The 18,025-nt window shown below is 38.9% G+C and overlaps 1 protein-coding gene across 2 annotated transcripts in view; it reads left to right on the top strand.

Annotated features, from left to right (window-relative positions):
* PLOD2 (procollagen-lysine,2-oxoglutarate 5-dioxygenase 2) overlaps positions 1-18,025 on the top strand; it is a 48,622-nt gene that overhangs the window by 17,703 nt on the left and 12,894 nt on the right. For both annotated transcript variants that reach the window (XM_058812594.1, XM_058812593.1), the window contains exons 4-10: positions 4,353-4,516; positions 5,630-5,742; positions 7,639-7,702; positions 8,438-8,535; positions 10,225-10,326; positions 14,951-15,076; positions 16,704-16,825. In XM_058812594.1, the coding sequence (XP_058668577.1) occupies positions 4,353-4,516; positions 5,630-5,742; positions 7,639-7,702; positions 8,438-8,535; positions 10,225-10,326; positions 14,951-15,076; positions 16,704-16,825 (789 nt within the window). The remainder of the gene's footprint in view (positions 1-4,352; positions 4,517-5,629; positions 5,743-7,638; positions 7,703-8,437; positions 8,536-10,224; positions 10,327-14,950; positions 15,077-16,703; positions 16,826-18,025) is intronic.

The following is an 18,025-nucleotide window of genomic DNA, read 5'->3' as shown; positions in this document are numbered from 1 at the left end:
GGCAAAGTGGCTGGACACTGGCAATTTATGGAAAGTTAATTTGTTTTGCACAAGTTAACACTTTGGGAAAGTTGGAGTAGCCATTAAATTGGTGGTAAATTCAAATACATTACTTAATTTTCTGTTCCTAGTTTACCTCTTGTGATGAATAACAGAAATACCTAGAAAGCAAAAAATCTAAATAATTGTCACTAATTTATAAATAAGCATTATAAGGGATGCTTATTATGCTGAATATTTTTTAAGCATGCTTAGGTCTGTGGAAGTTACCTAATTTGAAGATACACATCCAGTTTTTGAATTTCTTTTTTTATTGACTTGTTCAATTTTGCATTTCCTAAATGAAAAACGAATCTTTCTAAAAGTAAATACATTGTTTGTTTGTTCATAGTGTTGTCCTACTAATCATACAAGAACTGAAACTTTTAAAGGTTAATTTCAAAGATTTTTTTTGTGCTAAAGCTCGGATAAAACAAGCATTTCCCAAATGTTTTCTACTTACATCGAATTTCTTTGTTTCTGAATTTATTATCCTAATTCATAACAATTTTCTTCCTGTGTGGTAAAATATGTAAATTTATTCTCACATTGGTACAGAGGTCTAGCTCGAATCTCTCTCCACCATAATTTGCTCTCTGGAGGGGCAGGCTGTCTGCTGGCACGGATGAGAGAGTACAGAGGACCATGTGTGTCGAAGTGCAACAGCCATAATCTTTCTTCCCATGAAAAATCACAGGATTTAAGGCCTCCCAAGTCCCTGAAGTCCAAAATCCGGAGTACATATTTGTTTAAAGCTGGTGGAACTGATTCCAGACAGGAGAGAAAAAACCAGTTTGCTGATTCTAGCATTATATTTTAATTCTAACGAGCTTTTGCATTTCCAGAAATCCTGGTTTGCAATTTAAACACTGATCAATGTGGCAGTAAGTTTGGAAAGGACAAATGTCACGAACTTCCTTTCTTCTTCAAGTGTTTTTTATTACATTCATTGTGAAGCATTTGGAATATTAATCTTGGGGGGGGAAGGAAATGTCTGGTTTCCTTACTGTAACTAGGAAAGTAATTTCTAGGGAGCTGTTTACTTAACAAACTTAGTTTCTTAGTTTGGGGGTTTTTTTCAGCAGTTTTTTATATGGCTCAGAATTCTGGAAATAGTTTGAGCTTCTTCTGTGGACAGCTTGTGCCTATGTGTAGATAGCAAAATGCCTGCAGATGGAACAATATTTAAATTAGGCTTGTTTTTGCTTGAGCCAGCTTCTGGTTTGTTTTGGACCATTTCAGATTGAACTGGCTAATGGCCAGTGTAGACTGAATAAATTGGTTGGTGCTGTGACTGTTCATCCAGAACTCTCACAGATATCTCTTTGTATCGTGGAAGAATTTTGAAGCCTCTCAGTTTGTTCTTTGTTTTGTCGTTTTTTTTTTTCACATTCATCAGAAACTAAGGGATAATTATATTTTCTATGTGTCTCAAAATGGTTAAGGTGTGGTCCTGGTGGGGACACAGTCTAAGTGACAAAATAGCTTTGTGTCTGTTTTGTGACATTGCTAGTCACTAGTAGGCACTGTCTTGTGTTTTGAGCTCTCACCCTGCAGCTCCATTAGTAGCAAGTTCTGATTGTTGAAGTTGAGGATGCAGAACTTGCATGGTCAGTTCTAGAGCAGCTGAGTGTCTGCTGCAGTTTCCCTGTGTGGCTGGGAGTGCAGGGTGCATAGCCAGGATGCTTTGCTGCTGCAAAAGAGAGGGAAGGAGGAATGGATTCCAGTCCCAAGCATCTGGGAGCTTCAGGAAATGGGATTAGGTTGTGGAAACTTTGGTGGTTTTTTTTTTTTTTTTCTTTCTTTTTTTTTTCTTCTTGCTTTCTACTTAATTTGAGGGATTTATGAAGAATAAATAAAAGAGTCTGAGCTGTTCCTGCTTGCCAGGGAAACCTTCTTTTTCCTGGATACGTCCACACTGTTTTTCCCTGGCAAATTTTGAAGTCTTGTTTAAAGTAAGTGATTGTGTCATCCCTAATAACAGTAAAAACTGTCAAGGATAGTCTTGGGGCCTGTTTTGTGATGGCTTCAGTGGTGTAGACCTGAAGTGAATCCCCCCTTACAACAGAAGATGGGGTCTGAATAGGCCAAATGTTACCTGACAGAGCAGGTAAACAAGGCAAATGATGCATTTACAGGTGTAAAGGAGTTTTCCTTTCCATGGAGAGAAAAGTGGGAGCCTCCTAAAGCAGCTGATGAGGGTGCTGTCAGCAAGGTGGAGGTCCTGCCCAGGGAGAGGTGTGGTGGCATTAAGTCACCTCTTGACAAGAGAGCCTTGACCATTAATGGCAAGTGTGGGTTCCAGCTGGGTTAATAGAGCTGCACGATATCCATTGCAGGCTAGCAGCTCAGCTCTGGGTTCAGGATTATAAACGCTGCTCTATTAAGTAGCATATCCCCTTTCACAAGCAGAGCCTGTGGCTGGCCCAGCCTGTTGCTCAATTTGGCTTTCTTTCACAGGATGACAGTCCTTGGAAGCAATGTTCCAGGGTGTTGGGCTCCTTCCTGCAGCTGTAAGCCCTAGCAGCAGCAGCAGCACTACCCTGCTCACAGAGGAGAAGCACAGCCTGCCATGAGCTGTGAAGTTAAAGGCTCAGACAGATCTCTTTTTGTCTGTCTGCAATGTGTCTCCTGTTTCTTGTGTGTTCTACAGCCTGGGTCTGGCATTGAGACGGGCTGCAGAAATTGAATGGAAAAGGGAGTGAAATGTATTCCTGTAAATTTGGGCAGAAACAGGCATATTTTGTGAAACTGGGGAAGGTCCAAAATGTACAATTTCTTTCATGTCTTCTTCTGCCAAAGTTGCAGAAAAACATAACAGAGTTTTCAGAAAACCACTTACTTATATAGACTACATAACACAGTTCCTCTCCAGGGTTCATACTTTGCTTTGTGGTGAAAATATTTTCTTACATTTGCAAGACAGCTGTTGTTCAGTTCTCTTAGGCCAATTTCATGAAATCCTCTTTGAAGAAATGACATCTTGAATAATTTCAGAACTGTAATAAAGGAGTACCATAAGTCAGTAATGGTTGATCTGTTGGTGCTATTGCTGGGTAATCCATTGCAATGCAACATATTCTGTGTACTGGAGGTGGGAATGCTGCTGTCCTAGTTAGCCCAGGTAAAAGGCTTGCTAGAAAAGTCTAGGTCAAGGTTAGAGCTTGGTTTTGGGTAGCTGTACTGTTACTTTTCCTGTTATCAGGGCTAGTGATTTACAATTTTTAAGGTATATGTGTAGGGCAAGAATATCCCTGTGTTCAGATGAAGAAGCTGCAGGGCTGAGATGCTGCCATTGAAATATTTTGCTGCTTCTATGAGAGACTAATCTATGATGTGATTACAATTTCACTGTGACATTCTTCATGCTGTGTAAAGTGAGCCTTGAAGTCATTGGCGCAGGTCACCCAGAGCAGCTGTGGATGCCCAATCCCTGCAAATTCTGAGTCCAGGCCAGATTGGGTGGGGCTTTGAGCAGGCTGGTCTAGTGTGTGGCATCCCTGCCCATGGTGGGGGCATTGGTTTGTTTGCTTGGTGGTGTTCCCAGCCCCCTGTGCCCACCAGGCATTGATTTAGATTTGGCTCAGCCACAAGAAACCACCAGGCTTGGGATGCTCCATTCTTACAGGACCTTGGCCAAACCCAGGCAGGATTCATTCTGGTTTGGCACACTGTTGGCCTTTGGCTGTGTCTAACAGCCAAAGATGAGCCCCCTGCCTTTAGGCCTTTATCCTCAATAGGAATTGTGACTCAAAGGCAGGTAAAGTTTTTCATAAATAGATATTGTATACTTTGAGCCTTTTAAGGCTTTAACACAATAAAGAGGTTGAAGGAGAAATCTGTGCCTTGTTAGGATGCAATACACTTTTTATGGGCAACTAGACTTCATTGAGATCTAAGAGCTGTTGTGTTTAGGAGCAAGATCATCTAGATTTTCTCAGTGAAAGTCATCTAAGTCATCTTTCAGTCCTACTTTTCATCTGTTAAAGTTTGATATTTTTAATTGTTGTTCTTAAAAAACATAAGCAAAATAGGAAAATCAATTTCAGGCAAACAAAATGTGAAGAAAAACAAATGTCCAAAATGTGTAAGACTAAAAAGCAGGAGGAGAAACTACTTTGGAGAAGTAGTACTGATTGAAGTATCGCTCCTAGAAGGGCATACAATTTTTACATAGTGGTTAAATATGATATAATTAAGTCATTTTTCAGAATGAAAGGGCTGTTTGATTTTTAAATTTGAATAGTACAGTTTTGAACACAGTAACATTAAAATGAAACCAACCTAACAGATGTATTTTCTTTCCTTTTAAGCTTTGATGTTATCTTTGCTGGGGGCCCTGAAGAGCTGCTAAAGAAATTTCAGGAAACAAATCACAAGGTGGTGTTTGCAGCAGATGGACTGATTTGGCCAGATAAAAGGCTGGCTGACAAATATCCTGTTGTCCGGAGTGGGAAACGATTCCTGAACTCAGGAGGCAAGTGGGATCCTCAAACACTTGAACTTGAGCATGACCCATCTCTGTTATCTGTTCTGTGTGCTTGTTGCATGTGGAGTTGTTCCTGAATTACCCAAGTACAAATCTGATGGCTGGATATGCTGTCATCTTCCTCCCCTCCCCACCTGAATAGCTCCTCTTCTGTGCTCAGGCATAGTTTTCATTCAAATTTGCACGGTGTGTGTTTGGCAATAACTTGTAAAAAGCCGATAAATATGGTCAGGGTCTAGCCAGCAGCTGTGCATGGCAGTGCAGTGCTGTGCAGGGATGACCCCATTGCTGCAGGAACAATGCAGAGCACAAGCCCAGCAGAGCAGCACGTGCTGTTTATAGCCTGGTCACAGCATTCCCAAACTCTGGAGCTCTCTGCACGCAGGGTGGATGTGCTGGCAGCTCTGCCTGGCCTGGCAGCATGGCTTACACAGCTCCTTCTACAGGGAGTGGGAGCTGCTCCTGTAATCTCAATGACAGATGAATTCTGGAATCCTCCTTTAAATGCCAGCTTTGCTAATAATTTAGCACTTGATTAATACACGCACTGATTCCAACACTGTGCTGTGCAGAAACTATTGAGTGTTTCATTTCTGGGGCACCCTTCTCCAGTGTGCAGATCTGGTTCTTTCCCTCACCTATCTGTCCTATCTTTTTTGTTATTTTGGTGTATGTTTGTTTTGAGTTGAATTCTCATTATATTTCTGGCAGTATTAGCTTCAGGCATTTCTGCCAGTAAGAACTGATTGATGACAAGAAAGCTTTTTCCACAAATGGGCTTCTTGGGAAAGTGATAGTCTGATATCATGCTTTGGCCTTCTCAGAACTATCCTGGGCAGATCTGATTTATTTTTTTCCTTAAAATACCATTAGTATAAAAATAGCCAGTAATTATTAACTGGAACTAGCCAATAAGTATTAATTGGAACTTTTTGAAACAGACCTGTTACATGCCTCAGGAAGAAGATTGGATTTTGAGCAAGTTTTGTAAATTTCCTACTTTTTCTTTACTGACAGCACTCAGAATGAAGTCCCTGGTTGCTGAACAGCATTGCAGGGTAGTGTTTTTTATGGAAATAACCTCTGTGTGTGATGTTGCAGGATTTATTGGTTATGCTCCATCCATAAATCGTATTGTGCAGCAATGGAATCTGCAGGATAATGATGATGACCAGCTGTTTTACACCAAAATCTATGTTGACCCATTGGCAAGGGTAGGTAGTAACTCGCTTTATTTTTTCTTTCTGCTTGAAGTAACATGCTGCTCCTCATAAAACACCAGGAGATGAAAAGAGAAGGAATGCTGTCTATACTGGAGTGCCATGTTGAGAGTTGTTTGTTCTCCTGAGGTTTCTACTGCTGGAATGATGAACAGGCTCCCAAAGGGTCATGACTTGATATATTATTTCAGGCTGCCTTCAGCCCCAGGCAGGTTGTGCTTCATTGTTAGAAATAGCAGCTCTGAGGTATATGATCAGACACATTTATCTCAATGAGGGTCCCATGTACTTGGCAGTTTGATGGCCAGAGAATGTGGCATTTTGCCAGGGTGTCACTGAACTACTTGCTGATCCAGTGTTTTATACTTTGGCTTGCTGCCACTTCAGATCCTGCCTTCAGCTTTCTGTGCAAATAAGTTCAATAAAGCTGCATTGTAAATTTTGGGTGAAGATCTTTGCATCTTAACTTAACAAAGTTCTCTGCTGAGTTGCAGCATTGAAGCATGATAGGTGTTAGAGGTGTGTCCCTAACGCTGCAAAAAGGGGGATAAGGGAAGCTGACAATATATTGATGCAAAAAGACTTTAAAAGCTGATATAGAAGAATTTGGGAAAGGATTTTGGGAATTTGTATGCTTAAGGCAGATGCAAAGTTTTTGAAATATATACATGTTTTTTTCTGGCATAACTTAATGGAAAATCAGGCCTGTTTGGATAAAGATTCAGAAAAAGAATATTTCTGTTGGAAGGGACCTGCAGTGATCATCTAGTCTGACTGGCTGACCAACATGGGCCTGACCAAAAGCTAAGGTGTGTTGCTAAGCTCATTGCCAAAATGCTTTTTAAGCACTAGAGAGGCTGGAGGTTTTGACAACCTCTCAAGGAACGGACCCAGGGTTTGACCACCCTGTTCATAAAGAAATGCTTCCTAATGTCCAGGCTGAACCTTCCCTGGTGCAGCTTTGAGCCATCCCCGCCAGCTCAGCACCTCCCTGTCCCCTTGCCCTGCTCAGGAAGCTGCAGGGAGCACAGAGGGGCCCCTCAGGCTGCTCCTCTAAATGAGACAAACCTCAGCTGCTCCTCATGGGAAATTCCCTCCAGCCTCTAATGACTGAGTTGCTTACGTGCAAGTTCAGTCAGATGCCAGGTATGCAATTGAAGAGACAGGGTGTAGAGATATTAAAGCTGATTCTGCATCCAAGTCAGAAGTAACATAATTGGTTGTCTAAATGGATTGTCTTCTAGACCAGAGCTGTGTATCTGTGCAGAGCACTGCTGCACCATAATTCAAAACTCTTCCATGGTGCTTGCTGTACATCACCTCTGATTCTCTCTGTAGTAATAATGTGCCTAATGCTGTGGAATGTGTAAGAAGATCTTGGAAGACCAAAAAAAAAGGACATCATCTGTTTTTAAGCATGTTTGAAATGTTACATACTTGAATCAGCATTTTAAAAATGGTAAAACATGGTATTTAAGTAAGCTAGGATTAGTAATACAACATTAGGAACATGTTTTAAAACCACCAGTGTTTTCTATCCTGACATGATACTTAAATTTGACTTTTATATTTTTGTGACTCTGAAACACAGCATCTTTTGTTTCTTGGCCAAGACTAGTTAATTTTTTTTTATGACACAAATTTTCTTTGGCGTATACTGCAAAATTGCAGTTCCTGTGGAGAGTTATGACCTTTATCCTTCAAGTTTAAAGTTTCTGCATATGCAAAATAATTGCTATAGAACTGCACAACTTGGGAATACAGACAAATATAGCAGTCTGAAGAACACATTTTCCCTGATTCCTTGCTGCCACTGTGGTATAATTGCAGTGTGGCTGTAAAAACATTGGCTTTTAGAACGCCTCAACAGCTTTGGTGCTTTGATTTCAGGAGCGCATTAACATCACTTTGGACCACAAATGTGCAATTTTCCAGACCCTAAATGGAGCTGTTGGTAAGTGTATGATTGGCACCTTGTGTTTTTCATTAACTGTTATTAACACTTCTTCTTCTGCTTAACCATGAGTGTAGTTCTTTAAACATGTGCTTATTTTAAGGGAGTATTTGGATGGGTAAAGCTGATCACCAGATTAGTTGCAGGTCTTTGGGGTTGATTGTGAATTGAATGCTCTCATTGTAAAATATTTGATTTAAAATGGAAAAAAATAGTTTTAAATAAATGAAGTTGGCAGTAAATATAGAGTTAAGGATAACTTTTCTATTTGCCTTTCCAAAACTTAATTACAGGAGTAAGATTGGTAATTAAAATTGCATTTTAGATGTTCTCAGGCAAACAGCTATACATAATGAAATTGAATAATGTAGAATTCCCTTTATTTAACTGTCATGAATTTAAATGGAAAAATGCATCTGTGCAAACTTCCTTTCTTACATCTGACCTTTAATTTTGGAACAACTTTCCTGTAGTCAGATCATATCTGAAATAACTGATTTCTCAATAAATAGCAATACTGAAGCTACTGATGAGAAACTATGAAGTTTGATGTCACTTTTCTTATCATAAGGAGCTTAGAATTCAAGATCTAGTTAGAAAAAGTCAACAAAAGCTTCTAAATAAATAATACTGACAATGATAGCAACAGCAAGATATATTGTATCATCAAGGACTTAAAAACTCTGAAATTTTGGCTTTTTAATGAACTTACTGACCTGCTTTGTTGATTTTCAGATGAAGTCCTTTTGAAATTTGAAGAAGGAAAAGTAAGAGCAAGGAATTCAGTGTATGACACCCTACCAGTCACCATTCACGGAAATGGTCCAACTAAAGTGAGTGACAGTTTGGTTTTATTTTCATGTAAAGCCAAAACATCCATGAAGGTAAAAATTAAAATGGTAGGAGTATGAAACAGTCATAGCACACCACCAGTGCACATTTCCATTTATTGTTATTAGGAATTGAGAGGATGAAAGCCCCCTTTGAATTCATGTTATTCTGCTGTCACTTGATATTACTGCTGAAACAACTAATTTTGCTCCCAAATTCATCACAGCGTGGGGTGTTAGAAGCAAGTAAGCTTTTGTTAATTTTTTCACTAAAACAGAGCTGTTCTTGAAGCCAGTGAAGAATGTCCATCTGGTTATTAAATCAGAATAACAGGGGCAGGATAATCTAGCCAAGAGTGATGGGCTGGGACATAAAACAGTAACACATCTGTTCCTACCCTAGACCCAGGTGTGTGTATACACATATATAAAAAATACATTGCATTAAGGCAGAAGAAAAGTCTCTTTTGCCATTGCCTTCAGTGTCACTGATCACTGCTGTCACTGTGCCCATGGCTTGTCAGCTTTGGGCAGGTGGTAGAGCCCTGTCTGCCCTGTGAAATAGCTGTTTTGACAGGTTTTGTTCATGTGTGAGGATTCAGTGGTTCAGAGGTCCCTGCACGGTTTCTCAGGGAAATGGCTGTGTTTGGTAATGTGGCAGCTGCATCTCTTTGTTCTGTGCAAAGAAGTGTACAGATGGATCATTTACAGTAGTGTCTGTTGGATGAAGGATTGGGCACGACTACTTTCTGATTTCTTCTGAATAAATGTCCCTAACTGTAGCTCCTTATTTTCAGAAAAATGCCTTTCAGGAAAATGAAGTAAAGTTTGAAACTCACTAATATCCCAGGGACTGCTTCTTCTTTATTTTTATACTTGTATTTTGATTTTGGAATCAGTGAATATAATGATGCCTTTATCTGTTTGCCTTATAACTACTCAGTAGGGGTGAAATGTATCACCAGTTCCTTCAATTTTTGCCTCAATTAAATCCTCAAATTCTGTCATCACTGGCTTTGCTGACATGTTGCCAATAAAAGGAAAAGCTCTGTATTTTACAGTTGGGCAAACAGCACAGGAACTTCTTATATTAATCCAAGAGTTATGCTACATTAAAAAAAAAACAAAACTCCACCTCTGCCTGTAGTGATGTTTTAAAAACAAAGATGAAAATTTTGCTATGCCTCACTTTGTCAGTGTGGTTAAATTCTTCTGTTTTAAACCCAGGATGGAATCAAAGGGGCAAAAGTATATTGGGCAAAAAGTTTTCTCTAGTTTCTATATAAACTAGCATAAAAAAAATCCCAGAATTCACTCCCAATAGTTAAAATTATTTTATTAATGAGATACTCCTGCTTTGTACTTAATCTCTCTAATCTGCAGGTTAGTAAATTGCACTGGTTGCACTTCTCGAAATGTGTACCAAATAATTTTTACATTGTGATGTGTAATACTTTTATTTTTCACCTCAAGTGCATGTAATTTTTGAGATACTTATTTTTGTAGACTTCATGGTACATATGTAATCTGTTTTTTCAATAAAAAGAATGAGAGAGAATTTTTTTATGTATGTTTCTTGTCAGTTGCCTTTAGCTACAAGTGATTAAATGTGTAAACCTGAATTGTTTGAAATGTACAGATCATCCTTTGCATGCATCTTTCATTAATTTAAATTCTTCATTTATGTGTCAGATTCACCTGAATTATTTGGGAAACTATATTCCCAACGCTTGGACCCGGGAAACTGGCTGCACTGTTTGTGATCTGGACTTACTGGACCTGTCAGCAGTCAAGGTAAGAGCCCTCTGCACTGGAGCAAGGCCCTTTGGGGGCAGCTGAGAGGTGCTCAGTGATTCCTGAGGCCAAGTGGCTTCTTCATGCAATGTGTTTTACTGCTTTCAGGAGTATATTTATACAGGTGTTTTAATACAGGTTTGCACAGTGTTACTGAAGATGATGCCATACCCAAAAGACCTCCAGATCTTCACCTCTGTTCACTGAGGGTGAATGAGCAATTTTTGAATTGTGCAAGGTTCTAAAGAACAATTAGAATTTTGGAAGAAGTAGAAAAACTCCAGATATTTCAGATTTTTTGACCTACAAAATAGTCAGATGTCGCTATAGGACACGAAACAACACGAGGGCACACACTACTGCTCTCAAGGTGAAGAAAAAGGAAGTTTATTTTCTGACTCCAACATTTATAGTTTTCCAAAAGTGACAGTGGATTGGAGGGTGACAGTGCCACCTCTCCAATGACACTGGACAAACCAACAGTCCATCAAATTTCTCCTCCTCCATAAAAGAATGCAAAGCAATAAGTTATTTACAGAAAGTGTGTGAGAAAGTTTGTTACAAGAATGTAAACATTAGAAGGCTTAGAAAATCTCAAAAAATCAGAGTGACAGCCAAAATGCATCATTTGAGCAACTTGAGTTGCAAATAGAGTTTAATAGTCAACTATCATGCTTACAATTACTATTTTCTGAGATTAAACAGTCTAAAACTGCTTTGACTTGTAGAGGAAAATGCAAATATTTGTATTATGTAAGCAAATGTGTTTCTGTAGAAGAAGATCTGGATCTCAGTACCGTTTTCAGCATTCTTGTAGGACAAATACACCCATACACGTGGCACGTGTGTGTATCCAGTACTTGGCAGCTTTGGCTCTTCCACTCCAAGCATGTTGTCTTTCATGTCTCTGTAAATATTTCAGCTTGTACACAGTAAATTTGAGGCAGAGTAAATACTGACCTCTACCATGTGGAATTGTAAGACTTGGACGAAAAAGTAAATTCTGATTATGTCTAACAGGATCTTTCCAGCAGATGTTTCATTTCTGTTCTGTATTGAAGACTTGAATGAGAACAGGTCTTTGGAAGAGCATGTTAAGGACAGCATGAAAGAAATACTGGCTTGTTATCTTTGTAATGAAAGGAAAAAGTGAAACAATTTCTGGGCAATAAGTAGCTAATGGACTGGAGTATAAACTAAAAAAGTTTTTGCTGGAATTTTAATAACTTTCAGATTCTTTCTCTGTTTTTAAATTTTATTTTCTCTTTTAAGATAAACATTTGAATGGTGTTATAATTAGATAGATAGTGTATGCACTCCCATCATAAATTTTACCTGAGGAAAAGATGTCAAAGATTTTTTTCCAGTGGTGCTGGTAATTATGATGTGGTTTTGGAGCAGTTAAATCTGAAAGCCAGTAAGGGGGATGCAATGATTTACTGGAAAGCTTCCTATAGTTTCTATACATCTGCTTGGAATGTGTCTTCTTTACTGTAGTACATTCTTTGGACTCCATGCCTCACTCACTCTGCCAGAAGAAATAACAAGGCTTTTCCTTGGCCTCAGGGGAGGTGTTTACTTCAGGCATTTCTAAGTACCAGCAGGATTTCATTTTCTGAACGTGCTCTCTGTTCAGGCCAGTCTGGTTGCTACTTAACAAGAAATTTTCAGTGAAAAGAGCAGTTCCTGTTCTGTGCCTCTGATGATTTTCTCCATATTGTTTTATTTAACTGTCTGCATTTATACATTCATATCTTCTGAGGATTTTGCTTTTTTTTTGGGATTGCCTATAAAGGAGCTCAGAGGTACATATGCAAGGTCTTTGCTCAGTCCTTGTCCTTTTGACAGAAACAGGATCTCCTGGGCTGCAATCCTGACTGAGTTGTGGAAAAATCCAGTAACTTCTCTCTTCTGGTAATGTCAGCAGCCTGTGCCACCCCCAAATTAACCACCTGTTCAGGTAGAAGCAGCATAATGGAAAACAAGTTGAAGAGGGCAGCTGGACTCAATAAGTGCAAATTGTTGCTACTTTTTTAAGGATTTTGTTTTTTTTTTTTTTTTTTTTTTTTTTTTTTTTTTTTTGTTTTGTTTTTTTTTCTGAAACCTAAATTAAGTTTGTTGCCCAACTTAACCTCCCTAGAAATGCTTTTAAACTCTAAAGCTTCTTACTGGTGTGGAGACTTTCCAGTGTGGCTGAAAAGGATGATCTCACTCCTCATTTCACTGGCAACTCTTGTGGCAAGAGGTCCTGGACTTTGTTCTGTGCAGTTGTACTGAGACATTGTCCTGTGTTTCTTCCAAAAATTGTCTTACACTCAACTACTGTTTATTAAAACGTAAACTTTTAAAGTCAAATACATGACCTCACTGAAATGAGAAAATCTATCAGAGAAAATGCAACATCTGGGTGCAAACTGGGTATTCCCAAAGTGGTTTTGCTGAGAGGCAACTTCTGATTTCACATACTCAAAATGCTCATTGTGACCTAGATTCAGATTATGCAGTGACAACTCTTTGTGGCAAACCAAGGTCTGAATTGATGACCTCTGTGCTTTGAGGAGATGGAGTTTACAGGAATTTTTCCCCCTAATTTCTTGAACACCATTGTGCTTTGGTCACTCTGAGATTTCAGTGTGGAGCCAAGCAGTTCACATTTCAGTGTAACGAAGCAGTGTCAGTAATTCCTCATTGTCCCTATAGCCTTTGCACACCCAGCCTGAACCTCGTTCTGTTTCCCCTGGAGAACAAGGGGAGAATGACTCTAAATTAGGAAAATTCAAAGTAAGAGGCTGCAGCAGTTGTAGCTCAGTGTGCCCAGCTTAGCCTGGGCAGCTTTCCTTGTCCCTGGCCATCAGTGGCACCTGGCACTGTCGCATTTCCTGAAAAATCCCTTTGCCAGGATTTCTTCTCCTGGGAAGGCGAGAAGCCTCAGAGCAAAACCAACATTATCTCATTTGATTCTCCCTGTTTTGCTGCTTGGGAATGTGGCTGGAGATTGTTTTCCAACAGGTGCATGTTTGATTGGTTTCATGTGAATTGTTTTGACTTAATGACCAATCACCATCAGCTGTGTTGGACTCTGAGGCGTCAGTTGCAAGTTTTTATTATTCATTCTTATTAAGCCTGTATCCTTTTTCTTTAGTATAGTTGTAGTATAGCATTAATGTAATAGATATAATATAACAACTATAATTAATATAATATAATTAATACAATATAAAACATATATATGTTGTCTATTATGTTATATATTGTATATTATGTTTTATATTATAACATATAATATACAATATATAACATAATGTATAATATATTATGTTCTATATTATATATTATGTCATATATTATATGATATATAATAGCATAAAATAATAAATCAGCCTTCTGAGAACATGGATTCTCATCTCTCACCTTGTCCTGGGGACCCTCTCAAACTCAAAGGCACCAGTGCCTGTGCCAGCCTCAGCAGTGCCACCAGAGAGGGGCACAGGTGCTTTGTGGAGACACAGCAGTGCTTTGCTGATTGTTCTGCAGTTTTTGGGGTGTCTGTGTGGCTGTGCTTCCCCAGCAGTCCTTATGAGGTTTGCAGCTGTGAGCAGGAGGGGTCAGGGCAAGCACTGGGTGTTTCTGGGTTCCCATGTAGACACTGTGAAACCTCAGCATGTGTTGATGCTTTATCCAGACGCTTCTCAAGTGGGTGTTGGCCTGTTTAAAGAGCTAGCTGGCAGCCTTTTGTGCTCATATAAGGTTTCTCTCTGAGCCTTGTAATGGATTAGACTTTTATAGTAATTGTCTGGTTTAGAGATGGAAATAATTTTTAGTCAGTGTATTTCTTTGTGTAGGAGTTGAGGCCTTTGAAGGTTAATTTTTTTTATCTTGCATACTGCAGTAATACATTTCAGGAGTAAAAAAAGTGCTGTGTTTCTTTTAGTGGTCATGATCTCATGATTTCTATCAAGCACATACAAAGCAGCCAAATACCATCAAAAGATGTGAGTTCACTTTAAAATAAGGGCCATGAAAGTTCACTCTTCTTGGATGTAAGGAGAGCAGCTCTGTTAGTTTGTTAAAGATCTCTCTAAAATCAGTGAGTAGGGAAGGAATGCAGGGCCCAGTTAAAATGAATGGGGAGAAATAGTGCATATACATTTATAGAAGGGTATTGCAGTCTTTGGCTTAAGGTACAGCTGAGTAAAATATTTAGTCGTATTTATTCTTTGACTATTTTTAAAAAACTGCTCTCCTCTATATTTTCCTGCAAATGTAATCTGTGTCTGTTCCTTTAAAAAAAAAGAATTTGCCATTCTGTTCTAGATGTATTTCCTTAAATGATTCTTTTGCTGTTTTAGTGGAGTTTTTTTTAAAGTAATAATTTTAAAATCATATTCCATTTTTTTCTACTTCCAGTGTGTGTTTCATACTAATATTAAATCTATTATCTTTGCTTATTTTGTGAAGCCAGTGGAAATAAATGGGGTGCATAGCACTTCTGAGCACGCTGGCTTTGATTGTTTGAAAGCTGTGTGGACTAAGTTTACTACATGACGTTAGTTGCTCTTTACTATAAATAATCTTAGAAAAGAGGCAAGTCTTATTGGTTGTATCAAAATATCATTTTTTTTAGGAATATCCAAGAGTAAAAATTGGTGTTTTCATTGAACAACCCACTCCTTTCCTAACTAAATTTTTAGACAGACTGTTGACTCTGGACTACCCACGGGAGGCACTCAGTATCTTCGTTCATAATAATGTAAGTATGACTTTATCATTGTACAAAGTTTCAATTTTGGAAATTATGCAATGAATCAGAGTGTGGAGTACATGGATTTGATATAAGAACAGAGTTAAAATGCATAGGAAGAGATAATCCTTCAGATTGTAGTATGCAGAGCTGGAAAAATTAAATGAAGTTGTGTCAGGACTTACTGAAGTCTATTTAAAGAAATTGCTTAGATTATTTAACTAATAAAAAAATGTGTTTTGAAGTGTGTGCTTCTGGAGGAAGTATTGACTGACATAAAACAATAGAGTAAAATAAGAACAGAACAGTTCCAGCTGGAAGGGGCCTGCAGTGACCATCTGGGCCAACTGCTGACCATTGCTCAGGACTGAGCAACAGTGACACCAAATTGCTAACAATTGTCACCAAATTATTAACAACTGATAGTTGACATGGGACCTTGCTTTCATCTTGCTGATATCCCAGTGAAATTTTTGATATTTTTGTTTCTGTTGGCACTCCTGCTGGGTCCATGGAAAGATTGGTGTGTTCAGATGTATTTTGACTGGCACTGCAGATAAGTTGTTTTTGAACACTCCCTGCTAATTGCCTAATGATCTGGCATTGCTGATAATTCCCCAGTGACTCCAGTCAGTGTTGCTGTTTTGGGCAGCCTGGTCCAATGGAAGATGTCCCTGCCCAAGGCAGGGGGGGTTGGAAGGAGATGATATTTAAAGTCCCTTCCAATCCAAATAATTCTGTGATTTTAATGTGTGAGATGTCAAATGTGTGCAATTATTTTGGAAAAAAAAATGAGGCTGGAAGAGAAATGGGAGTAAAATTTAGTTGTACCCCTTTTCAGTGTGCATGCATTGCTGTTGATATGATAGCAAAAAGGGGATCAGTAAGAGAAATAGAGCTTATCTCTAAAGTGTTCATTGTGGTTTTGTAAGGGGATTTTGAGGGTATAAATGTGATGGGCACATGGGAATTGCAGGCTGTGTTGGTTTTGTAGCTTCAGCCAAAAGTTTTGTGGTGTTTGAAATGAACATAAAGACTGAACAGCTTTTTATTATAGAGGGGGAAAATCCCTACCCAATATTTCAATTATTCTAATGGCAGCCATAGTAGGCAAAAGCTACAACGAGGGCACTGGTTTGGAAGGACTGTGTGCAGCTGAGAGCTCTTAAATAGAGATAAATAGAAAGGTAAGGAGGAGGGTAAATAGGAATGAAAGGAACAATCAGTGGGACTGCATTTTAAAGAAACAATGGCTGTGCCTGTACAGTTTGGTACAGGTTCAGCTCCCTCTCTAAAGTGATTCTGCAGGGGCATAAAAAACTCCTGCATGCCACTGAGATTGTAGGGTGGGTTTTAAAGACTGTAACATAAATATCCTGAAAAATACTGCATATATAGTTTGTGAATTTTGCATTGTTGTACAGCTTTGATTAATACTGCTGATGTGTGGGATTATTTTCCTAAAGTTTTGGACAGAGGAGGTTCATTTTAATGACAGATATCCTGGAATATCTTCAAACACTGTTTGGCATCTGTTTCTTTAGGACAGAATACAGTGTGTTCTTGGACACTGTGTTTATGATTCATCCTTATTGGTGACTTGCATTTGCAATAAAAAATGTTTACATGATTACAGGAGGTTTACCATGAAAAGCACATCAAGAAATTCTGGGAAAAAGCCAAGAACATTATCAGAAGTATTAAAATTGTTGGACCTGAGGAAAACCTGAGTCAAGCAGAAGCCAGGAACATGGGAATGTAGGTTCTAATTTATAAATCTGTTGTACTGATGCATACACTCACGTTTTTCCATCTTGCCATGTGTGTTATTTTGTACCTTTAATGTTTGCATCTTCACTTGTGAAAATGGGAGTTTTTGTGGTAGAAAAGATCTAGATATAAGACATGAATTGTCAAGTGTTTTATGGTTTCTGTCTAATATAAAAAGTTGTTGATCATTTTGAAAAAATCTCTCTGGTTTGGGCTATTTCAATAGTCTGTCATCTTCTCTTGTGATGATGGCCTAGACAAGGCATAGTATTTTTTTTTTTTATTTTCCAGCTACCTTACTGCAGATTTTTTTTCATTTTTGCATTGGATATGCTTTTAACAATTGCTCTTTGTCCTAGTGCTTACTCTTTATTCTTTTTTCTTAAGTGACATTATATTTAAGTAAGCATATGGTTAAAGCTTGACCTGGATATGAGGGTGACTGAATTCTCTTTCCTCCTGTGGTTCAAAGAGGCAGGAATATCCTTCAGAAGGGCTCAAGCAGAAGTTTCTCACAAAGGCAACTGACTTTATCTTATGTTTGGTCTTGCTTTTTTAATTATTCTTACTAGAGTATTGAAAACTTTAGCTTTTAAACCTGGCACTTTCTGTGCCCAAAGTTGAGCCTTGGAGTTTGTGTCCCTGCCTGTCACAGGGTCCCTTCAGTGCTGCAGCTGGCTCCTGCACAGTGGCTTGTGGCTCTCCCAGCACATCAGCCACATGATGATGGAGTTGAATTCTCAGCCCAGGATCCCACCAGGATCAGGAGCACCTTGCTGTGGCCCTGCTGCAGGATTCATTCCATGATCACACTTGGACTCGCTCTTCTGCCAGATCTTCCCTGAGTGTCAGAGCACAGGAGTGAATTTCAAAAGGCCATTTCTGCTCAGAGGTTGAGCATAGGCTGTTCATAGGCTCAGCTGAAAGAATGAAGGTCTTGAGTCTCTGTGGTGTTCTTGGAAGTTGGTTTGAATGGAGCTTTGTTGTGCTGAAGGCTGATCCCTGGCTGAGGTCCACAGCTCTCCCCTCGCCTTTCTAGGAAATGCTGCAGATGGCCAGTGGTAGTCTAAGCACCCATTCACATGTTTATAAATCACTCTTTCTCTGCTTCCAGTACTCTCTAAAGCAGATGTACACCCATGAAAAACTTTTTTTGGTGAATGTTATGTGTAACTGAGGTGGAGTTTC

This window comes from Ammospiza caudacuta, chromosome 11, assembly GCF_027887145.1.
Source record: "Ammospiza caudacuta isolate bAmmCau1 chromosome 11, bAmmCau1.pri, whole genome shotgun sequence".
Lineage (NCBI taxonomy): Eukaryota > Metazoa > Chordata > Aves > Passeriformes > Passerellidae > Ammospiza > Ammospiza caudacuta.
This window is presented reverse-complemented; position numbering and strand designations above follow the sequence as displayed.